Genomic DNA, 26,169 nt, shown 5'->3' with positions numbered 1-26,169 from the left:
TCATCATAAACTTCAAAGCTATAAACAACTGGCAATAATTTATATTTATGCAGTGTTAGCTACTAAGAAGTAATCTAATCTATAAACTAGGTGAAACAAAAAGTTGTATCCCTTTTAGAATTAAACAATCTGTAGCAGTTACATGAAAATGCTGTTTGAGTTATTGGAAATACTGAAACAAAAACAGCTGGCATGCAGATGTCCTTTTGTATATGTGAAGCTTTACATATGTCAAGATGAGGTTATAAAAGAAATAATCTGCCACATTGGGAAATGAACTCAAACCCACACAATGCCAATCTTAACTCTGTAATCACAGAACTGTGAGCTCACATGCTTTCTTAAATCTTTCCAGAAACACTTACTTTCTCATCTACAGAGCAGAATAACAGACAGCTTAGTCAGATTTTTGTAGTTTTAGCAATGCAGAATTATTCACATCCCATGTTATAAGAATGAAAGCTGTTCAATATTACTGCCATGACATTTTCTACAAGTAAATTGTTTTATTTGTCAGCAGTTTACTTTCTCAGTACTGCTTTTCTTGCAACTATGAAAAACTGAATTTCCTAAGTAAGAAATGGTTGCAAGTAACTTACATATTTTTACCACTAAAAGGTGGTCAAATTGCAGTTGGCCATAAAATCCATCATAATAAAGCAGATCTAAAAGAGTTCAGGCACTGTTAAATACATGAGGAAATTAACTCTTTTGTTAGAAGGCCAGACTGGCAAAAGTTTCTTTGTCAATTTTAAATATTTGATGAAACTGAATATTTTACTAGAAGTTCAGATTGAAAAAAAACTTCTTTGTCTGTCTTGCTTTCTAATAAATGGCTTCTCTTTAGTCTGAATTTGATAATATCCATGCTATTTTGTAACTGAAGAACTTGACAATAGGCAGAGACCACTATGCTTTCTGAATACCACCCTGTGTTGTGCATAAAATGCTCTAACAATCAGTGTACCTAAATAAACAAAATCAGTAAAATAGGATGGGCAGAGGAGATCTGTGTAATCTGCTGTCATTGGTGGAAAACCACTGTCTTTGAAGGTTATTGGCTGCTAAATTAGACTGTTCTCCAACTCCATTCCTGGCTCCCTAATCATGTATCAGGGATTACTACTTCACAGTAACACTGACAATGATGTATATTCCTCATCCCAATTTAAAGAAATGAAAACCATCCTACCTTTCCTGTAAACCTTATGGTATGTCTAATAATACTGCATTAACAACAAACTGTTTTTCAGACTATACAAAGTTTTTTTATCTTTGGATACATATACACACACACACATATATATATATATATATTTATATTATAAAAGTCTGAAGTGAATCACATACCATATTTGGATTTACTAATTCAAAATAATATACCAAGACAAGAACGATTTTGTGGGGAATATGATGCACAAAGAATGTGTAGTGTGTGTGTGTGTGTGTCTGTCTGTGTGTGTGTGTGTGTGTGTGTGTGTGTGTGTGTGTGTGTGTGTGTGTGTGTGTGTCTTCAACTTTATGGCCCAGTCCTTAACTGCTCTGTCAGGGTTTGTTACTCTTCTGTTCCCACACTTAACCTTTAAATGCATTAGGTGTAAAAAAGAAAACATTAAGTTACCTGTTAATGTTTTTATTACAATTTACTTATTATTATTTACTGTCTTTTTATTGTCATCTCAATTAGAAATGTCAGGTCCTTGGGCTAAGTAAGAACCATCTTCTAATTTATTTACATATAAAATATCACAGCTGCTCTCGAGAGTCAGTGGAATATGCAAGCAAGTTCCAAAATCCACACCTAACAAAAATCAAGAGGAACAAGCTATGCAGTCAAAATAAACAGATGCACCCACAAGTCAGAGACTGTTACAAATACTAGACAAGAAAGATCACGGCTGATAAGATTTGTTATAGTTAAACAATTACATTTTTATTTCTCGATTAATTTTTCCTGTATTGTGTACATGTGTATGCTTGTCTTCACTCATTGCTTAGTAACTTGTTCTGAAGTGACTAAAGCCGTGCTATTTCTCTCCCTGTCATAACTAGCTGAAAAATAATGAAATGCAAGCAATAAATGCCCAGCAGGGTGTGTTATTTTGTAAATAATGCACACAAATGGGTGTTCTGAGGCCCATCACCACAGGCATTATTGCACTTACAGAACTGCATTGTTCTGCATTACATTTTGTTTTTTTTTATTTTTATTAATTTATATTTTTTAATTTTTTTTTTATATTTTTGATGTAAAACAGTTCCTCTAACTAATGTTCAAAACTTGCTGTAGTATATATAATGGCTGTTAGAGGAGTTATTTTGTATCCAAAATGCAAGTTATGTAGGTTTTTAATACACACACACACACACACACACACACACACACACACACACGCATATTAGAGCCATTTGTTGAGTGAGGACATCTTTAGATGTCTTTGTGCATGCAAATCAATGAAATAAAACCATACAAGTCATTGCGTTCCCACCCCATCTGGCTCCCTACCTTTACTGTTGCTTCTCTGTACATTCATTTCAGACATTAAGAGTTTCTTATCTCTTAATATTTCATATTGTGATGGACTGCCTGTTGCAGTTATAGCTGTTTCTCTCTCTCTCTCTCTCTCTCTCTCACACTCATTTTAATTTTATGAGCTAAACAGGAAAGCGTTGCTTAGCAAGCATAAAAAGTGGTGAATGTTAGCTTTTTCTTTTTCCAAGCTTCATGGGAGCTTAATATGCTGCTGTCAAGTATTTGTTTGTGTTTTTGAGAGGGCCTTATCTGCACATTAACACACTGGTGGAGAAAGCTCATTCTTCAATCAGAATGGTGATGTACAGGTCAACCATTCGTTACTAGTGAATAGATACTAGTATTGGTTACTAAGGTACTGGTTCAGATTGTAAATCTCATTAAGTTTGTTTCTTTGTTTCACACATCTCTTTTAAAATCTAAACTGATAGCGTTTGTGATGTTTCAGTGCTAGCTTCTAATTATTACATGCATTTCTGGAACTTTGAAACTCGTTGATTTTTTTTTACTGACGTTTACTTGGCATAACATATCTCTGTGAAAAGAATAGTACAGTCCCATTTTCACAGAAATAGTTATTCTTAACCATACACTGAACACCCAGCTACCCAGTATAAGGTACACATACTAGTCAGAGACAGAACATGTACACACAATGTGGCATATGTACAACACCCACACAATTCAGTACTTGTACATATTCAAAGCAAATGTATCACCATTTGCAGATTTTTTTTCAGTCCTAATTAACTTGCTTTTGTCATACATCTGCTGATGTACTGGCTTTAGGTCACAGGAGTGACTTACAAATTAGTACAGTAGAGTTACAGTTGTCTGCAAAGGGATACACTTGGGTGTGTGTCATATTGTTCCAGATAATTATCCAATAGTGACTTAAATGTACCCCAGATGTCTTCCTCTGCCTTACAATTTGCCTGGAATCATCAGTAAAAATACCATGTGAATATCCCCAGTCATTTGTACAGATAAGCCCCCACTGAGTCCTCAGATATAATGAGAGGTGTAAAGTACTCAATAGTTGCCGGCTGAAATGTAACAGAATATGTTAAGTAAAAATAGCTTCTGCATCTTTGTGTGTGTGTGTGTGTGTGTGTGTGTGTGTGTGTGTGTGTGTGTGTGTGTATATATATATATATATATATATATATATATATATATATATATATATATATATATATATATATATATATATATATATATATATATATATGTATGTGTTTAGAGAGAGAGACAGAGTAATCCTTGTACTGAAGTGCAATAGTTTTCCATAATGGGGGGAGGGGTGATATGGTAAGATGTCATTAAACCACAGGGAAAACTGGTACTTCTTGAGCAATCTGCCCTCCAGGGTGTGCATTTTAGGTGGAATAACTTCCCACTCTGTCAGGCATTATTGCTTGCTTCGATAGCACTATAGCACAGTGAGGTAGTGCTGTAATCATCACTCAGCCCATTTCTGGATCACAGAAGAACAGCCATCTACTTAATGACATGATGTTCCTCCACATCATCTACAAATATGAAGATTAGGGAGCCAAGAGGACATTCCCTTGGTGCTGCTTGTAGAATAATAGCTGGTGACAGCTAGCTTTTCCCTGTCTGACACACTGGTGTTAATGCCCAGGGTAATTACTTATCTGTGTGAACCTATCTAGAAGAGGACAGGATATTCTGGGTTGGAGGACTTAATGGAAACATTAAATAGGGTGGGGTGGGCTGATATGAAAATTTTAAATAAAAAAAAGTTATTCAAATGGGAAAATTATAAGAAACTGAAAGTACAGTTGTGTACCTACCATAAATGTAGATGTTCGAGTGTATTCACTGTTGCAGTCATTACATTTGGGTTACCCTGCTGGCAGGCTACCCGCAGTCGGCCTGAATTCCAAAGTCTAGGTCCGGCTTCGGTTGCTGTCGCCTCTTTCCTGATGTCAGTGCACCAGGGGTATAAAAGATGCAGCCGATGCCATTTTCTTCAGTTTTTCTTGCCCCAGATGTCAGGTGCCCCAAACTTGGTAGGCTAATTTATGCCAATAAGCATGCATGCACATAAAACAACTTTTTCTTCATCTACAAGCAAATACACCACATAGGTTGTATAGGATAGAGAAGTACAGATAAATTCCAGAAAAGAAAAGGGGGCATGGAGGGAGGGTAACCTGGACTGCAACAGTGAATACACTCGGATATCTACATTTATGGTAGGTACACAACTGTACTATCTTCATCAAGTTTCACTGTTGCAGTCATTACAATTGGGTTGAATCCCAAAGCTAAGGTTGGGAGGCTGGAGCTAAATAGGATTAGGAGAGGCTATAAGGTCCTGCAGAACTACACTGGCAAAGCCTGCCCTGTTTTTAGAGTAGAGAGGTAAGTGATAGTGCTTTGTAAAGGTATGCACTGAACTCCAGGTTGCAACCTCTAAGATGTCTTTGGTTGGTACTCCTCTGAGAAAGGCTGCTGAAGTGGCTGTTGCTCTGGCTGAGTGTGGCCTAATGTCCTTAGGCACTGATTTACCATGCTGTGAATAGCAGAAATGAATGCAATGGCCTATTCACTTTGACATAGTCTGCTTAGAGATAGGCTTTCCTTGTGATGCTGCAGCATATGCCACTAGGAGTTGATCAGTCTTTCTGAAAGCTTTATTTCTGTCCAAGTAGAAGCATAGCTGTCTGTGAATGTCCAAGGAATGCAGAATTCTCTAACCCTTATTCTGTGGGTTTGGATAAAAAGTAGGCAAATTAATTGTTTGGTTAAGGGCCACACTGGACACTACCTTAGGCATAAATGTAGGGTTTGTCCTCGGTGAAACCCTGTCTGGATGGAAAATGATAAAAGGTTCCACATCCATGAGTGCCTGTAACTCTGAGACTCTTCTCGCGGAGGTTATTGTTAGGAGCAGAGCTGTTTTCCAGGATAAGAATTTTATATCAGCTGCAGAGGCTGGCTCAAATGGAGGTAGTGTGAGTTTTTCCAAGACATAGTTGAGGTCCCATGTGGGTATTGGTGCTCTCCTTGGAGGTCTTAAGTTTTTGGCCCCTCTGAGGTACTGCCTTAGTAAGGGGTGTGAAAAAATAGGTGGTTCTGTATTGTAATGAGCTGAAATGGCAGAACCATGAATTTTAATTGATGAAAAAGAAAGGCCTTTATCCAGCATCTCAGTTAAGTATTGTAAAATCTGAGGAATATTTGGAACAATCATGTCAATACCTTGTGCTTGGTTCCAAGCACAGAATCTCTTCCATTTGTCTGCATAAGATTTTCTGGTGCTAGGCCTCCTGGCCTCCAAAATAACATCCATCACTGCCTTAGAGAGAGGTCTGTCTTGAGAGGCTATATTATCTGCCATGCCGCCAAGTTTAAGGTTTTGAGTTGGCTGTGCAGTATCTGACTGTCTTGTTGGGTCAATAAGTGAGGCATTTGAGGTAATGTCCAGGCTGGGCAGTGAGACAAGCTCTTTAGGATTGGGTACCAGTGCTGGCGGGGCCAGTCTGGGGCAATCAGTATCATTTTTGGTTTCTCTTGTCTGACCTTGAGGAGTACTTTAGGGAGGAGAGGCAGAGGAGGAAAAGCATATACTGTTAGATTTTTCCAACAGAAAGAGAGTGCATCCACTTTCCATGCTTCCTTGTGCAAAATCTTTGTAGTTGGTAGTTGTGAGGGGAGGCAAATAGGTCTATGTCAGGACATCCCCAGGTCCTTGTTATCATGCTGAAGGCTTGTGGTTCCAATTTCCACTCGTGGGGATCCATGAGGTTTCTGCTTAGTTCGTCCGCCAGAGTATTTTTCCTTCCTGGCAGGAATTGTGCTTGCAGATGTACTTGGTAAGTCAATGCTGTGTGCCACAAGTTCATGGCTAGCCTGCAGAGGGGGTAGGAATGTCTGCCTCCCTGCTTGTTTATGTACCACATGACACTAGTATTGTCTGTCCTTATTAGTAGTTGTCCTGGGTGAAGTTGATCCTTGAAGGCTGTTAGGGCATTCTGAACAGTTAGCATATCTTTTTGTTTGATATGTAGATGCATTTGACTTGCGGACCATGTGCCCTGAATACATTTTCCTGCCATATGGGCCCCCCAGGTGTAATCTGATGCATCTGTTGTCAAAGTCTGCCTGGCTGTGGGTAAGGTGAATGGCTGTCCCGTGTTGCGGTGACATGCTATTGCCCACCATCAAAACTCCTGTTGCAGGCAGGGAATGAGGGTAATTACTGTTTCCAGGCTGTGGCAATGTTGAGTCTAAACACTTTTTAGATACCACTGAAGTTTCCTCATATGCAGTCTTGCATATGGAATTAGCAGAATGCAGGATGCCATGAAACCCAAGGCCTGCAGAATTTTTCTTGCAGATAACTGGGTCTTTGTTGCCAACATTTTGAAATAAGTAGTCAGTTGTCTGTGTTTGTCTGGCGTGAGATAAGCCATCTGGGCAGTTGTATTTAAGCTTGCACCCAGGAATATTATCTCTTGAGAGGGTACGAGTTTTGATTTTTTTTCGTTTACTGTGTACCCTAGACTTGTCAGTAATCTTTTTACAAATGCCAGATGCTGTAGTAGAATGTCCTTGTTCTCCACTTGAATAAGGCAGTCGTCCAAGTAAGGATATATTTGTATTCCTCTTTGTCTGCAAAATGCAATTACTGGTGCCAGGCACTTTGTGAAGACCCTGGGCGCAGTAGATAAGCCAAAGGGCAGTGCAGAGAATTGGTAGTGCATTGAGCCAGCTTTGAATTTGAGGTATCTTCTGCACGTTTGTCTGATTGGGACATGCAGGTATGCCTCTTTTAGATCTAAAGTCACAAGCCAAGCCTTCTTGCCCAACATGGGCAGAAGCTGCTGTATAGTCAACATCTTGAATTTTGGAATATCCAGATATGTATTTAGAATAGATAGGTCCAGTATAGGTCTCCAGGCTTTGCCTTTTCTGGGTACCAAGAACAGTCTTGAATAGAATCCTTGACCCTGGTCTTGTTTTGGTACTTGTTGAATGGCCCTCATGTCCATGAGGGATGAAACTTGTTTTTGTGCCTCTGACCATTGATTGTGTGGCAGATCTGGCATACCGTATTGGCTTGGCAGGGTGTGAAAGTGGAACCTGTAGCCTTGTGCAACTATATTTAGAACCCATTTTTCCTGGGTGATCATGTGACTGAAGAAAATGACGTCGGTTGCATCTTTTATACCCCTGGCGCACTGACGTCAGGGAAGAGGCGACAGCAACCGATACCGGACCTAGACTTTGGAATTCAGGCCGACTGCGGGTAGGCTGCCAGCAGGATAACCCGATTGTAATGACTGCAACAGTGAAACATGATGAACATCAGGCTCTGCTTAGTTTGAGTTAAATAGAAAAGGAAGAGGAAAGAAATGTAGAACATAAAAAAATAGGTAAACTGAAATCAGCTAAAATGATGTTACTGGGGAGAACAAAAGGAGCAATTACTGTGACTGTAGTGCAGAGTAGGTAGGATAACATGGTAGGTAAGAATGAGCAGAGTACAATGAGCAGTTTTGGAAGGGAGGTCACTAAGGTGGAATACAGTGCTGTAGGAAAACAAAAAGTAGTTGAAGTAATATACTAGGAAAGGAAGAAATTGCATTTGTAAGCCAGTTGGGCATGCACTCTCTTTTCAGCGATGACCCTGGAGCAATGTCAGAATAAATGACTTGTTCAGGATTACACAGTAGGAAACAGAGGTTTTAGAAAACAAATCCAGGACTACAGCAGGTTCTAGATCTAGTAGCACATTGTACTAAATTTCTGCACCAAACTGCAGGTGTTGGGGTTTTGGGAGACAGTGAAATGGGTGAGGGTTTAACAGAGAGAGAGATGTGATAAATTTCAAAAAAATACTTTACTACAGTATTTGAAAATGAAACTTTAAAAAGCACATAAAAGTATACTTGGTCTAGACAGCCTAAATGAAGCTTCTGCTGTTTTAATCAAGATATGCAATAATGAAGAATGGACAATGTCTTGAAAAGACTGTCTCATGGGGTGCCATAGCATGCACTGTCTACAGCACCCTGATTTAAAATGTCCATCCTCCACTTAAGGCACCATTTCACTGTTTTACCCCACTGAATAGATGATAAAATGTTGCAAACTGGTCTTGCTTGTACCATAACTAGATGTTTTACTGATGGAAATTATACAGCTTAGAAAGGAAGTTGATGGCCTCTGCAGAGTGGTCACAGCCCTGCATCCTGCAAGCATGGCACAAGCATGTGGAAGTCCAGCAATGGGAAAATATGCAGGTAGAAAAAAAGCTGTTACCTTTAGTGCAACACATTTGGAAAGAAATTTTAGTAGTTAAAGAGAGGCAAGATGATGCTGGGTGCTATGCATGGAAAGACGTCTGTCAATTAGAATGTTATTGTACGAGTGTTAATGGGGTGAGAGCTGGACATTGCTGTCACACCCTAAACACTTTTGGAAAGAAACTAACTCTACTTCAGTCTACACTCTTAAAATACCATCACCACTTCTAAAGGTCCAGCCTCAGTCATTGATTTTATCAGTGAATTCTTCTAATGTCCTTCCTTTCCTAAGTCTTCTGTCCAAATCACTGACACAGGCAACTTTCAGTCCTCCCTCCTCCAACTATACTGCTCTAGATGGATACATCATCATGAAACTGGCAACTCTCTTGGACAATATTCAAAATGAGAGCCCTCTTAAATCAGGCTCCCTTATATCATGGGTCATCAGTAACTGCAAGAACTTTCTTTCAGTAATATTTCACCTTATCTTTATTTTCTCTATCTCAAAACCCTTACTATTTGCTATTATTTTTAAACTTCCCAAGTGCCCTTGGAGGCTTCAGGCCTATTTTCATCCTTCCTGCTTTAGGCAAAATCTGTTAAATAAATCATACACACACAGATCAGTTCCTATGAAAAACAATATGAGATGAAGTCTAGGCACTGGTATAGATTATGGTTTGGAAGAAACATTCAGACTGCTCTGTGGACCCTGACAAATGACATACTTCTCAACATGGTAAGGGCAACTTAAATGGTGTAGTCTTCATTCACCTTACTATAGCATTTATTATGGAAGATTATAGACTGAGGCCTAAACACCAAAGCTGCTGATTGACTAACTTTCTAATGCAGATATATCCTTCTCAGTGAAAGTAGGCAACTCCATATCCAGATCAGCAGCTCTTAAACAAGGCTTCCTTGGATCCAATCCTAATCCTATGCTATTTTTCTTTTTTGCTAGCAGACTACTGCAGAGCTCCACAAACTTCCATTAATCCTGTGCAGCAATGATACAGTCATCTGTCTTTCCATCCTATCTTACTACACAATAAATGTTTCACTTGTCTGAATCTCATCTTTTCCATTTCAATGCTAAATTATTAACTTGACCCCCTACTAAACAAAGTGCAGAGAGATGATCTCTGATACAGATCAGTAACACTCAGCAATACTCATTACTGATATATTTACAGTCCCTAATGATTTCTCTCTCTCTGTCTCCCTCTCTTTCTCCACTAGAAAGTCCATTTTATATGCCTAGGAATCTAGCATGACAAAACTCAGTTGTTTAAATACCAGAAGGAACAAATGCTATGGCCAACAGGGTGCTCCTTTGGGCTAGAAAGATTTCTCACTTCCTTGCTTCAATGGTAGGAATGCAATACATATAAGTACTATCTGGTCCATCTGGAATATGAATTGCCATTCAGTGCAACTGCTTCTAAAAATAACTTCTCTAAATTTCAGCCTGTAGTAGAATTAAAATATTAATTTGTTCCGCTCTTTTTAGAGAAAACCACTGTTTCTTTTTTCACAAAGTCTTCTTCCTTCTGGTGTACTGCACAGAAATAGAGCAAACCCATCCCAGGCTCTCTCTTGTTTAAACTACTCAGGATTCCTCCCCATTCCTAGTTGGACAACTGCCCTTAATAACCTCAGACTTCCACATTTGTGCATTACACAATAATGCTCCACTTTTCAGAACACTCTGCAACAAATTATATTGTAGTGACCACATATTGTTTTTGTTTTAGACCCTAAATTGTGGTAAACTCTATTGTAAACCCTTAAATATTTCCCTTTGTGCAAATTTGCAGGCTAAACTCATGTAAAAAGTACCAAAAAGATAAAGCCAGTGTTCATATTTTGCTAGAGCAGATGTCACCTGAAAATCTCAGTCATCCTCCCAGTATGTGCAGCCTGTCTGCACAATCCCTCCTGTGTGAGCCCATGGGCATGTGCTATCATATTGAAGTTACTAGGCCCTATTTCAGCCATGTTGCTCTCTGATTTCTTAAATATTTACATACATTCTTTTTGCAAAGACCTTGCTGCTGTCTGGTTTCTGAATTATTTATACAAATCTGTTTGGCAACAACCACATTGGTTTCTGATTTTGTAACTATATACACACATTCTTTTCACAATTTCCTTTCTTTCATTATTCCTCTAGCATTCAGCTGGTCTCCCACACATTTAACACCCTATCAAATTACTCTTTCTGCACTACATTATAATTAATCCTTTTTATTTATTATTTTTTTATGTTTGCATTTATCCCTTGTTGACTGGGTTATTCCCCCTAGGCTAGTTTTCTCTTTTCACCCAAGGTGATATTAATATTACTAGAGGAAATTTGGCCAGGGTGTCAGAGAACTCACCTACTCAAGGGATCTTTTACATCCACCTGAAGTATCAGTAACTCAAGAAGATGGGGCCTTGGTTTAACATCTCATCCAAAGGACGACACACTCAAGACAGCAGTAACCGCCTTATGCTGCACTGCAGTATCAGCAGTTTATCTACCTGGTGTGGGAATAAACACACAGCCTTGTACGCCAAAAGGCAGGTGAGTTACCTGTTGTGCCACTGACACTCCTATGTGGAATCATTTCATATACTTTTCTGTGTTTTATTTTTTATTCTGTTGGTAAAAGATTGAAACTAGTATTTGTTTGATTTTGTTATATACACAAATTCTTAGACTTATATATTCCTGTGTATGCAATTTACAGTTCTTTGATGATTCATGATTTCAAATTATGCGAACTTGACTACAAAGTCTTGTGTTTTTTTGCAAGAGGAACACAGGCAATGCCTTAAACCAGTACTTCTGATCAGTATATTATATCAGTTAACAAATCTAAATAAATAAATAAATGCATATACAAAGACATACAACCACTCCAAGTGGTAGGTGGGCAAAACCTGGAACCTGAACACATATGTAGACACCCAGATATAGCAACATATTAAGTAAAAATCTGCAGATGCGTGTGTGTGTGTGTGTGTGTGTGTGTGTGTGTGTGTGTGTGTGTGTGTGTGTGTGTGTGTGTGTGTGTGTGTGTGTGTGTGTGTGTGTGTGTGTGTGCGCATGCGTGTGTGTGTGTGTGTGTGTGTGTGTGTGTGTGTGTGTGTATACGTACATATATTGATATAAATGGAACTTATAACTTGTCCTATCATTCTTGTTGAAGATGGCAGGGAATCTCTAAAGAAAGGTCAGAAATACATGCTGTATGGGAATTGGTGGAATTTATGTTCAGTTAATTAACAATATATCCCAAGAATCAGTTAATCCAATAACTTTAATGTTTGATGAGATTCTGAGATGAGGATTTGTACCTGATGATTGAACTAATTCACTTGTGGTCCCTATCCATAAAGGAGATGATAGACAAAACATCTCCAGCTATTGCTCTATTAGCTTCACTTCCATACCTGACATATGTTTTAAATGCTGTCCCCTTATACAGCTGATCAGAAAAAAACAAATATGGCTGTAATATGGATCAAACACAATTTGGATTTATAAATGGATGTTCAACTCTGGCATGCTAAATGAGGTTATATAACAGAATTGCAGCATTAAGGGACCAACATGTAGGTGTGTAGTCATATACTTTGATGTCTCTAAGACATCTGACAAAATGTACCATGAACAGATATTAGTCAAATTGTGTAAACTTAAAATCAATCTTTCTATTAAAAGATGGATAGAACGGTAGTTGTCAAATAAGAAACAAGCAGTTGTAATACAAGGTATTAAGTCAGCATGGATGAGCTCCATAAAGGCGTATAATAGAGCTAAGTTCTGGGCCCAGTACTTTTCAACTGGGTATTTTCTGACCTCTACCAAATTTTGGATGTTTTGCAAGACAAAAGCTAAATTACAGAACCTGAGGATGTAGAAGATGTAATAATGTCATTAAATTATTACATGCTTAACTCTTTCTTGCTTTCCAAATGAAGCATCCTCATGTTGAGAAGCAACTAATCCTTTATGATACAACAGCACCCACATTGGACATTTCGTTCTGTCAGACCTGAAATCACATGGTAAATGCCAGAGTCTGTAAATAAACAATACCTGCAGAGTAACACCATAATTTCTCTAAACTTTATGGCAACATACCTTCCATTCATTCAAAAGAAGAGGCTGGCACTCTTTGTTTGGGTACATTTTGGGGGCGCAGTTCTCATAGACAGGCTGCATACACCTTGCCTGAATTTCACATGAAGTCTGTAACAAGAAACATATTGTTGCTAACACTAATGAAACCGTTGTGCTTTTGACAGATTTTTTTCAGTGCTTTTTCACATTTTATACACCAGACTGAAAACAGCATTAAAGGAATCCAATTAGACCTTTCTGTAAGCAGATCTGTTTCATTATGCATGCTGGAATCTATGGTATAACACAGCTATATGTTTTATAATCACTTCAGTTTTTATTGCACCTTTCAAGATTTATAACAGAAACAAATAAAATATACAGATTTAGTAAGCCAACACCTGTGTTACTCCACCCTTTCTATGTTACTGCAGTACCCGAGATTATAGGAGGGGAAATTTCCTTCATTTGAGATATTGCAACCTCTTAGTTGATCATATATGTAAAGGGGTGCTAGTGAAAAAAATGAGTTTGAATTTTTCTGGTTTTGCTCAGAAGAAGAACTCAGTGAGGTGCTGAGGTGAGGAGGGATATCAAGGTGTTAATCTGGAAAGGAGGAGGGTGTTTGAGCATTCATAATGAAAATTGCAAAAATGCTGGACAATAACCAGACTTGACTATGTGCAGGTGACCCAAGTTTGATTAGCGGAGGGGATGCTTGTAGGGGCTAGCTGGGAAGGGTGACAGTACACCAGCTTGCCAATCCTGGGGGAAGGAAACATTTCTGGCCTGCCACATGGGTAACAGTTATCAGAAGCACTAGCTGTGACACTCAGTAGAGTCCGAGCCCACTGAGGCCACAGACTCCCAATGCATTTGCAATGTAAACTGATGGGAACATGATATATGAAGGCATGCTTTTCCCTCAAAAGATATCAACAGTGGAACTCAGATGACCTGCCACAGGAGCCCCCCCCCCCAAGAAAAGCTGGCCTGTTCCCAGCCACTTGACATTTTCTGTAGCACAGAAGGCTGATTGAGATTCCCAGGAAGGAAGGAATGGGTTTTAGGACTGTCTGGGCATTATTTGATCTGGTATGGGACACTGAGGGGAAGATATGGATATTATTTAATATGATATATGGATGTTATTTGATCTGGCATGGGGAGACTGAGGGGAAGATATGGAGACCAGGAAGCCTATATGCCCCAGTGGGGACAAAGAAGAGTTTTTATGCTGAAGAAGGAGAAATTCAGAAGGTGAGCTAATTAGAAATATAAGAAATGTGCAGGAGGGGGACCAGAATAAAATATAAATGGAAGGAAATATGGGAGGAAGGGGAGCGGGGAGAATGGGTAGATATCTGGGTGGATAGAGGGACAAGCATAGGGATGCCATGCATTTCACATTTACACAGTAGGAAAGCAAGCAATGGAGGAGGTTGGAATGGCTCTTGGTGAGAACAAGCTTCAGGAATAAGGTAAGGACAGTGGAAATTAGGAAAGGAAACTACTAGACTATGTCCTATGACATTGTACCAGAAGGTGAATACATGGAAGAGAGGAAAGGGGAATATGGGTCAGCACAATATTAAGAGCTGCTAAAGAAAGGGGTCAGGACTATCCAAAAAGAAAATGGGGGCAGAACAGACACTAGAATAGCAGGATGGAGTAAAAACAGCAGTAAGGAGATGGATAATATGGGAGACAGGGAACAACAGAAAGAATATGATGAAGGCAACTGAGAGGTTGCATGCTGTGATGAGTCAACAGTGTAAGACAGATTGGAGAAAGAGGGTGCAGGAAGTGACCTACAGCTGATAGAAGTCTTAAATAGTGAGACAGAAATTTTATGAAGAAATACATTTTGGAGGGAACACTGAGACAAAATAGGTAGCTTTGTTGCAAGGCATTTAAAAGAGACAGTAGATATCTCTTAAAGAAACTGAGGAAGATGGAACGAGTTACAAATGAGACACATGAAATAGGAAATTAAACTTTTGACTGCGGTGGTGGTGCTGCGGTAGCATTGTCACCTCACAGTAAGACATTGTCCTGTTCGATTCTCAGCTAGAGTGTCTTCTGTGTGGAGACATGCGTGAATGGGTGTACCTTCTTGAAGGTTGTGCATCAGGGCTGGCAACTTGGCATGTAAAAATCTACTGCCAATCATTAGCAGACCGGAGTTCCACTGTGGCGACCCCTAACCGGGAAAAGCCGAAAGACACAAAAAATAAACACAGCTGTGTGTAGCAGGTACAGGGAAGGAAAAACAAAAGTGGAGACAGCATGGTAGTGGGAAAATTACAGAGGTGGACTTAAAGGAAATTAAGAAGATCATCCAAATAAAAAGTGCATGGGGGTACAGTAGGGGTGCACTGGTATCTACCTGAGTTCTATAATCAGTGAATGGGGAGGTGAAAGAGTACTACTTAAACTCTTCAACAGTAACCCGAGAACCTAATGGTTCAGTGAAAGAAGAAAAAATAACATTTAACCTCAATGACTTCACGGAAATAATTTAGTCTGGAGCATTCAAACTCATCTCATAAATATTGATCACAAAATTCTATCCAAAGCTTTAGCTTCAAAAATAGTCTTCTAAAATACGTGTAAAAGTATTATGTGGAGTTAGTCCAGGGAAGGTCCTTAGCAGACAACTGGTTACACTGTTGATATTGATGGAAACAGAAGATGGAGATAGGAGGATAGAGGTAACGTTGAGCCTATTTAACATCAGGAAGATCTTTGACTTCATCAAATTAGGGACCCCAGTAATTGTTTCAGAAGGCTTGGTAGCAGAAGGCAAACACTTAGGGTGGGTAGGGGCCATGTACAAAAATCAAGGGGAAAAAATTCCTGGTTAAGGGGAAGCCATCTAGGTAGATGCAGAGTCAGGTGAGCACAGGGCAGGGATACTCACGGCTTTATAAGGCTATTATATTTTATATTTTATATGATAAAATGTTTAATAAACATTTTTCTAGTATGTATGTAAGTATGTATGTATGTATGTATGTATGTTATTTGGGTTTTATTCATATTCTATCCATAAGAGCAGCAGTTTTTTCTTTCTCTTCGTTTAACTGTTTTATGCTCATATTTTTAGGCAGGACTAAGCAAAGGGCATAATTAAGTGGAAAATCTCTGTCGCTAGTCATAAAATATTTTCAAGCCCAGGACAAATAAAACAAACAAACAAACAAAAAAAAAAAAACAGGTGATGTGTTGTTGTCAATCCCGCCTTTATTCTCACATATGGGTCAGATCCGATCTGTCCGATCCGTCTCAGCCTTATCCGAAAGCTCATGACCTCCAACTAAGGTCTTGGGCATTCTACCCTTCCCAGAATGCACATACCCATTACCTCAGATCTCATTTGCCGGAAATGTCATCCGTTTGCTAGCTCTGGGCTAGGTGACAAATTTTTCTTCATATTTCTTCATGTTTCATAATATTTCATAATATTTAAATTTTTTCAACTTAGTTTTTTCATACAGTCTTCTCTAGTTTTTCTCTTTACATAGCTCTTTAGGATAATTGGTTATAGTGCGTTTTTGCTCATGTTTGTTTTAGGCTGTTAAAATAAGGGAGGGCTTTAAAAAATACTCAATGCGGCAAGAAAATACCCTTGAGTGATTCACGCATGCCATTACACTTGTAGGAGTCCTGCAGTATATGTCACTCCTTTAATCAGAGAGTTCTCCTAGAAAGGAGTAATAAGCTTATGCTTAAGGGTATGATCTCAGGCACCTTTGTTGAAGCTATTTCAGGTGGAAAGGAGTTCTCCAAACCTGGATCCTCTTCTTCTTCTACTTCTTCTTCCACTCTGAAATCTGACAAACCAAAAAAAAAAAAAAAACACCACTGTCGCTGACAGAGTCTTCAGAGCTGGCCCAAAAGCTGACAAAGTTGTCTGCTCCAACAGTTTTTTGGAGCAGTCAGCTCATGGATCCGATGGAACTTCGGAGCATTCTAAGTTATCGGCTCCGATTCCCTCGGCTCTGAAAACTGTAACTATATGGAACTGATTAGTTCAAAAATATAAGACTAGCAAACAGTGGCTATCTTCATCAAAACTTTTTATTTCCTTGTGCAAAAGCACATATACAGTAAAAATCAGACCGGTTTCGGCTATACTGTCATTTAGTCTTCATCAGTGTGAATAAATTGCATCAATTTTACTCTTTATATATAACTAGAGCATAATCATGTGACCAATTAAATGTGCTCATTTAATTCGGGTTTAAATAAACCACCTAACTTAATGATACATTTTTTCTCCTTTCCATTTAATATTTCATGCCAACCAGATTTATTGGATCTGGACCCACCTATTCTGTCAATCACTATAAAGCTGAACACAGCATTTTTATGCAGTATGGTATGTTTATAAAGGGCATTGGTTAATTTCTGATGTTTGATATCACTAAGGTGCTCAGAGACTCTAAACTTCAATGGTTTTGATGTTTGCCCAATATAAAAAGCCGAACAGCTGCAACTGGCAAGATATATTACCCAGTCTGTATGGTAGTTTGCAAAGAAAGAAATATCAAAGAACTGAGCAGTGTTTTTACTACTAAAACTGAAAAAGACTGTTTTCTGGTCTTATGTTTTTGAACTATTCATGTTTGGTTGAGACCTTGCAGCTGCCTTATGTGCGGAGTTTTATTTCACTATATGGAGCTGATCCCTATCATTGGAAAGAGTATCCTCTCAGCTCCCTTCTCCAGTTTTACAGAGATCTCCAACCTTTTCCACCCGTTCAGCCAGGAGTCTTTCTGATGAAGATGTGGATAGGGTGGTTTGAAGGCAGCTGAAGACACCAGCTTTAGCTAAATTACTGCTAGATCAGAACCTATTGCGTCACATCTAGAGAAGTCACTCCTCTCTTCTCCTCCTTCTCTTCCTCCTCCAACCTGTCTCTTGAGTTCAGAGCAGGGAGATCCGGATGTCCAGGTTGTGACCTTGTCAGATCAGAGATCAATTATTTCTTCTGCTCAAACCTAGACACTGAGTTCCTCTGCTCTGTTGGAACAGGATGAAACCAGGAGCCATAGCTTTCTGCATGGACCCACGGGCAGGGATCCGACTTCCTTTTCTTCAGATTGAACCTTGCATCTCGGAGCTTTGGTGCAGTTAAGCTCGGCTTCTACCTTGGTCTCAGATCTTCCTTCCTTGGATTGAGGGAGACCTTTGGATGTGATGGGTTTTTCGTCAGTTCCAGATGGCTCCTTGGATCATGGGCAGGGTGCATACGAGGCCATGAGGAAAGCTTTGACTGCCTCTCAGTCAAGGGTCCAATCTTCCTAGGATCTTCCATCCCATCCCCCTACCTGTGCCTTCTACCTCTCAATCAGTTCTTCCCCAGGGACAGTGAGATCCCAAGCCACAGGATGTCACTAGGGAGACCCCCATCTCTTCTGAACCTTCTCAAATTATCCCACTGAAGAAGTCCCTCATAAGAGAACCTGCAAGAGGAAACATTGGACTTCTCAGAGGAGTACGTCACCACAGATACTGACTTTGATGAGGCTGAGGGCTCCCCAGAGTCTCCTCCTGAGGATGTCTCCTTTGTAGACATTTTAGAATTGTTAAAACAGAGATGACTGGGAATTCAACACCCCTTCAGGGGAGGAGTCAGTATACCTGAAAGCTTTCAGGTCCCACCCTTCCACCTCGTGACTCTGCCTTCCGATGAGCTTATTGAGTTACTTTCTCAGAAGGCATGAGAGACCCCAGACACCATAGCTCCAATTCTAAGGAGGTCAAATAAGTATATCACTTCAACCCCTGATAAAAAGATTCTTACCAAGGGAGTTGCAGTAGATGCAATGGCCATGGTGACAGTGAATAAAAAGGAACTTTCTGAGACCAGTTCCACTATTCATCCTCCTAATAAAGATTCTAGGATGATAGATAGATATGGGAAGCACATCTTTTCTTCAGCAGGCTTTCCTTTGTGCTTGCTGAATTATTTGATGCATTTTACTGGCTGCAAAGGGATCTGCTGAAAGAGATATCAGATACCCTACAAGGAGGTGTGGATGATGAGGTCTCAGATAAGGTAGCCTCTCAGTTTGCCACTCTAAATTCAGTAGTTAACTCTTGCATGAGACTGATTTCATATGCAATGGATGGAGTGAGTAGAGCCAGAGGTTCAGGTATCTCTATTAGGAGGCAGGCCTGGATGCAACTTTTGTGGAGCCCTTCAAGTCTTCCTTTGTGAACGCCCCCTTCGATGGTTTATCTCTATTTAGGCCCAAAGTGAAAGAAACGCTCACCAGGTGTGAACAGGTAGGCAAGACCTTGTCTACCATAGGCTCATAGGTTCATAGGTTGGTACTAGGCTATCAGCCCTAGGGCCTAGACAAGCCTAGCCATAACAATTCCCTGGCTATTTATATAGGAGTCTGTTTTTCCAATCAAACCAGCCCTTATCCTAAAGGTCAAAAAGGTAGCGGAAAGATATGGTCCCGAAAATATCAACAGTCTTTCCAGGACACACAGGGTGAAAGTTCCCCCCAGAGGCAGAGGAGGGAGCAATAATGGAAGACACAGTTCTTGCAGCAGGGAAGGCCTGCAAAATCAAGGCTCTAGAGATTCTGTCTTTAACAAGCTCTTTCAGCATTCCTGAAAGGAGGCCCAACTGCTCACCTCTGGAGGCAATTGAGGGTCAGCTGTCTCTGCACCGAAAGGCCTGACTTCACATTACAAATGATAGATGGGTGCAGTAAATAATATCCAGAGGTTATTTCATCCCCTTTGCCCATTCCCTACCTCAAAACAAAAGAATCCCGGACATGCCAGCGGATTAAAGAGATCAAGCAACTACAAAAGTACAAAAGTTGCTAGATAAATGAGTCATCCACTAAGTCCCCTCAGACCGAAGAGGATTCAGAACTTATTAAAGCTTCTTTTTGGTTCCAAAGAAAACAGTGGACTGGAGATCTATTCTGGACCTCAGCAATCTAAACAAGTCATCAAAAAGAGCAAGTTTTGAACAGTCACTCTACAGTCAATTCTTGCTTTTCTAGGAAAACACAAATGGATGTGCTCAATAGACCATCAGGATGCATACTACCATATAAAGATGGACAGGTGCTCCAGAAGGCATCTGCACTTCCAGGTGGGAGTCAGTCATTACCAATTTTGAGCCCTGCCCTTTGGTCTCTCTACAGCTCCCAGAGTGTTTACCAAATGCATGGCAGTGGTTGAGTCTCACCTGAGATGTCAAGGATTCTGAGTGGTTCCATACCTAGATGACTGGCTCCTAAACGCCATGACCAGACATTAACTCTTAAGCTCAAGAAAAACTACTATAAATCTTTGCTGCTATCTGGGAATTGCCTTGAATTTTGATAAATCTGCTTTAGAACCCTGTCAAAATCTGATTTTCATAGGAACTCACTTAGATTTCAGAAAAATGATAGTGAGACTTCCATCTGACAGACTTATGGCATTGAGAAATCAGATCAAGGTCATAATTTGCAAGAAAACAGTGTCTGCAAAACTAGTACTTCAAGTCTTAGGAACAATGGCAGTTTCAATTGTACTGGTACCCCTAGCCCGCCTTGATATGCGCATTCTGCAATGGTTGTTGTTGACCAATTGATAATTTTTAGATCTACCAATGTCTCACAAGATCTTGATAACCGATGTCTGCAGGAAGGATCTTCATTGGTGGAAAGAATTTTCCAGACATGGGGTTAGCCTTGCTGTGATCTCTTCACATCACCCATGGACACCAAATGCAGCAGCTATTTTGCCTTAATCCCCCATCAGGGGGAGTCACTGAGGGATGCACTGGTGCATGATTGACCCCCGGGACGTCTATATGCTTATTCTCCAACTCCTTTGAGTCCCAAAATGTTACAGAAAGCAAAATTGTTGAAGAGAACAATCATCATCCTTACCCCTTACTGGCCCTGACAGATTTGGTTTCCCTTTCTAGGGCCTCATCTGCAAAAAGATCCATGGATTCTGATCCCAGTTCCAGACCTACTTTTGCATGCACAAGGACTGGCTCTTCCAGACTTGAAAAATCTAAAATTCACAGCATGGCTGCTCCAATTCCAATGATAGCCAGGCACGCTCTTTTATCTTCTCCAGTGAGACACATTTTGCTTTCTTCACATAAATTTTCCACACAAAAACTTTACAAAAGAAAGTGGAAAAGGTTTGTTGTGTGGCTATGGAAAAGAAAGTTGATCCTTTTACTGCTCCACTGCACTTCATTTTGGATTTTCTATTGAAACTTTTAGTGAGAGAGCTGCTGGATCTACTGTAACAGCTCAATTAGCTGTGATTTCTAATTTTCATCTAGGAGACAATGGTGCCCCTGTCATGTCTCATAAGCTTTGTAAAACATTTTTGAAAGGAGTTTTATTGCTGAAACCACCTTACAAAAGTCCTTTGGCACCTTGGGACTTGAAATTTGTATTATCTCATATGACTCATTCTCCATTTGAGCCTTCAGCAAATTGTGATTTGAAATTCTTGGCTTGGAAAGCCATTTTTCTAGTGGCTATTACTTCAGCAGGAAGGGTATCTGAATTTCAGGCATTATCTATAAAGCCACTGTATTTAATTTTTCACAAAGACAGAGTTTTATTACTAACTAACCATTCCTTCCTGCTCAAAGCAGTCTCTAAAACTAATCTAAATCAGTCCATTGAACTGCAAGTTTTCTTCCCGAATTTCCAAAACAAAGGAGAATATTTGCTACACTTGACTTATTAGATGTTCACAGACAATTGCATTTTTACCTACACAGAACTAAGGATTTCAGAAAAACAGATCAGTTGTTTCCTTTTCTGAAACAAGAAAAGGCTTGCCAGTTTCCAAAGTTACCATATCAAAATATCTTTCTGATTGTATCGCTTTCATTTATAAAACCCAAAAATAAGCAATTACCTAAACCAGTCAAAGCACATTCTACCAGAGCTGTGGCTACTTCTTTAGATTTTCTGGCCAGAAAATCTCTAGATAATATTTGCACAGCAGCCACATGGTCAAACCCTCAAACTTTTATTACTCATCCAAAGTAGATTTGGCTTCCAGGGGTAAAGCTTCTTTTGAAACGATGATTCTGAGGAATGTTTCTTCCATGAGCCACCCAAGATTCAGGTTGCTAGGGATGCTGTCCCATATGCGAGAATAACATTGAGATTGACAACAACACATAAAGATGTTATGTACTTACTATAATGTTCCATGTGTTTTGTCCATCTCCGCCTTTATTCTCACAACCCTCCCACCTACCCCCTTCCTAGACTCCTGGAAGAACGGATGATATAAAATGAGGCCTTTCCAGGACTCCTTGTTATTTGAAATGTTTCTTTAAATACTTTGAACTGTATTACTTTCTGTCTTCTTATATAACTACTGTTTTCCTTATTGGGCAAACAAGATCTGAAATAATGGGGAATTGCATTCTGGGAAGGGTAGAATGCTCAAGAGCTTAGTTGGAGGCCAGGAGCTTTTGCATAAGGCTGAGATGGATCTGACGGATCAGATCAGACCTATATGTGAGAATAAAGGTGGAGATGGACAACACACACTGAACATTATGGTAAGTACATAACTTCTTTTTTTTCAATTTTATCCCATGAGTGTGAAGTATTTCTGTCTAAACTAGTTAAGAGAATAGCAAAGTTATGCTGCCTAAATGTTGTTTTGTAGAGAGAAGGCAAACATTTGAGAGGATTAGCAGAACAATAATGATCCAAGGGGAAGCAGAAATTAAATACCACTGTTGTTGGTGGTCTTTATGCAAAGAAAGCATTTGATAGAGTCAGCTGGGTTTTTATAAGTATGGCGATGGAAGCATTTGCACTCCCTGATAGAATAATAGGGTTATTCAGGAGAATATACGAAGGGACAGCAACAAGAATTAAAATGGAAGGGCTCCTTTCTGACAAGCTGTGTTTGAACCGAGGAATCACTGAGGAATGACCTCTTTCCCTTGTTATTTACTTTATATTTAGAGCCATTGGCAAAATAAGTAAATAAATAAATAAGGGACTGAAAATCAAGGCTATACTTGATATGGTAATTAAGAAAAGTTAGCTTCACTTGCAGATGATATTATTTTTGTACTTCATACATCTGGAAAATGACATTGGTGTTGTAAACCATTCTGAGGCAGTTTCAGGTCTTTTTGGAGCATCAAATTTATTAAGATAAACCAAAGGCTATAGCAATAAAATTATGTACTTTCACATGAATTGGTTCAGCAACACCAATATTCATGGGGACACAATAAGATGAAGAGTTAAGGTATATAGTTTAACTAGGATTATGTTATGGTAGCTAAGGATATTTTAGAAGAGACTAAACAAAAGATAATACAAAAACTGATTTGCTACATCCATGCTCTTGTGACTTCACCCTTGTATCATGTTGCATGTCACTACCAACTGTCTTGCAGGTCACTTTTACATCTTCTAGTTATATTGTAAATGCATATGACCATAGCGCTCCCCATGCCAGATGTTCTGTCTTCCCCACTCATCATCTATTAACATTCTTCGTCATCATGGTGTCACTTCTAATCAGGTCCGCCCTAACACAAATCGGTTTGATTTTGCAGGAATCAGAAGGATTTTCATTAGATTTCTCTACAAATGGAACAGCATTGCCCATTTTCCATCTTCATTTATAATTGTATTTTTTCAACAAAAGCCTGTTCTATTATTTTGCAGTATTCATTCCTGGATTGCATTTACACAATGCAATACAGTAAAAGTCTCTAGATTGTAGTTATACAATCCAGTGCAGTAAAAGTTCAAACACTTCCTATGTTCTTTTATTTCCTCATTTGATGCAAGTGCCAATAAATATTGTAAACTTCATTTCCAAAATAACAGTGGTATATCTTGAACAAAAATGTCTATACACCTTAATTTATCATCTTTAATAAAAATCTAAACTCTAAGCCAACAGGACCAGTGGCAAAACAGTGTGCATAGCAGAGAAACTATAAATCTGTAGACATACTGTACAGCAGAGCTGAGATACCAATTACAGATGGGATCTCAGAAACAGATTGATTTGGAAACTAATTTGATACACCTCAGTGTGAGGTCTTTATTCTAAATATGTTCCGGGTAGGATTTACCCATTAAATATTTAAGGAACTTCAGACGCTGCAGTAAATGTTCTTTTCCACTGGTTCTTCAGCTGCCTTGTTTGAATATTTCTCCAGAGGTTAATACTTAAGATGACATTCAGACTATAGTTCTGGTTTTGCTCTACCTTTTCTAATTATTTTACTGCTTTGTGCACTTAACTTTGAGCATCTTGTTAACCAAATATTCTGTGTAGCTAAAGAAATTAAAGCTTCTTGATAACAAATGCTATGGTATCACAAATACACCCAGATCAGCAAAGTGTAGTGTTAAAACAAAATGTAATGCTTACAGAAGGGAACAAATGATACACATAGCCGAACTCAGAAGGTACTCTGTTGCATAAAGACAAAGTATTCATGCAAGAATATCAGAGAAAGATGAGAAATACATGAGTATATACAGTGCCAGTAGAGTGATACCTAATTCTTATGCTTTCAAAATGATCTCCAAAGCATCAGCAGCACCTTAAAATACGGAGCAGTAAAGTATTTTTATGGTACAGAAACCCTGGCTCAGAGTGCTGATGGTGATCAAGATAGTTCCAGTCTCAGAAGGACTGCTGAAGTGTTACTGCATGGTTAGTAAAACAGATTAAATTAAACTGCATTTGGCTCATATGATTATTTCACAGAGACTAACAGACTATGGACAAGCGCAGCATTTCCATTAGAAGTGTGGAGTACCGTGGCTACAGACATTGTTATAAGGTAAAGAGAAAAAAAATAAAGAAGGAAAGAAACAGCCTGAGTGAAGTCTGATAAAGGAGTCATTTTACTCACGGTGGGAAAGAAGGTGCGAGTTACAAAGTCTTTATACTCCAGGAAGGGGATTCCTTGACTACGATTTAATTCTTTGGTAAGGTCTGTCATGTCTGTTTGCAGTTCTGCAAAACCTAGGGCAAACAAAACCATGATTAATAACATTCAAGATTCCTTTGTAATTTTCAGTTTTCTATCATTGTTGGTACAATAGATCCTATTTTTCTCTGCCTTTATTCCAGAAACACGTAAGTAGCAATATAAAATAGAACAACTGTAAATAAAGCATACTTTTCATTCTTTTAGTATTACTTGTAATAATTATGCAGTTTTTTAACTTTCACAGAAGGCTAAATAACTTAGGTATCCATTCTCAGTTGTATTTTTTCTTAGATTTATTCTATTAATTTGGTTGAACTTGCTTAAGCATGTCTTTTTTCCTCAGGGATACATGAGGTGGTATTTATAACAACTGATGAAATCCTGACAGGATACCAGGTAAGATTCTCTGCTGTGCCACAGGATGTTTAACCAACTCAGTTAGATGAAACCTCTTATTAACAACTTATTTTACTGATGGCACTTCAGGAAAGCAGCGTATACACTCTCACACTGCACACCTTCTCATGGTTCGCACACACCATCACTATTGGATACAAATTTAAGTGCTTAGTCTGAAAACGAACCCACAGCCTTTAGTTTTCTTAGCACAGAGTTCTCCAGTGGATTGACCTAAATGACCTGGTTCCAGCTTGTAGGAATCATATGCCAGTGGTCTAATGACCATTAATAATAAAGCAAATCTCAGGATTTTTAAAACTTGGCTACTAGAAGATTTATTTTCCAGTCACTGATGGCAGCACTTTAGAGATCATGGTTGTCTGTATGTGTTAACATATTTTATTATATATATATATATATATATATATATATATATATATATATATACATACACACACACACAGGCATAACAGCACACACCCTGATGCACATAAAGATGCCACTACCAGCTTTTTGCAGGAAGAAGCACTTCCCATGCACTCCCACAACTAAATATATGCCAACTCTGAAATTGCACAACAGTAGGGAAAGGGCTTATTTCTAACCCCTGCTATCTCATGATTTCATCCAACACAGTAGTTGGCACCTTTCAATTGGCTATGGGTAACTTTCAATAATTTCTGCTTTCAATAGATCATATCACAGCTGAAAATATTTGCTCAGGTGTGGATGCAATGCATTGAATGGTGGATTATAATACTGGTAATTCAGGCAGCAGCTGTGGGGCCATGATGACAGGGGTGCCCACTACAACAGTGAGTCAAGTCTTCTGCTCATTTCA

The 26,169-nt window shown here is 39.1% G+C and overlaps 1 protein-coding gene across 2 annotated transcripts in view; it reads right to left on the bottom strand.

Moving 5' to 3' along the window:
* PLXND1 (plexin D1) overlaps nucleotides 1–26,169 on the bottom strand; it is an 817,829-nt gene that overhangs the window by 165,917 nt on the left and 625,743 nt on the right. For both annotated transcript variants that reach the window (XM_044078628.1, XM_044078629.1), the window contains exons 22-23: nucleotides 24,849–24,961; nucleotides 12,956–13,063 (exon numbers count right to left, since the gene is read on the bottom strand). In XM_044078628.1, coding sequence (XP_043934563.1) covers nucleotides 12,956–13,063; nucleotides 24,849–24,961 — 221 coding nt within the window. The remainder of the gene's footprint in view (nucleotides 1–12,955; nucleotides 13,064–24,848; nucleotides 24,962–26,169) is intronic.

This window comes from Protopterus annectens, chromosome 7.part1 (assembly GCF_019279795.1).
Source record: "Protopterus annectens isolate FY-2018-M chromosome 7.part1, PAN1.0, whole genome shotgun sequence".
NCBI classification, from domain to species: Eukaryota; Metazoa; Chordata; order Ceratodontiformes; family Protopteridae; genus Protopterus; species Protopterus annectens.
The sequence above is the reverse complement of the archived record's forward strand: the minus strand, read 5'-3'. Positions and strand labels throughout refer to the sequence as shown.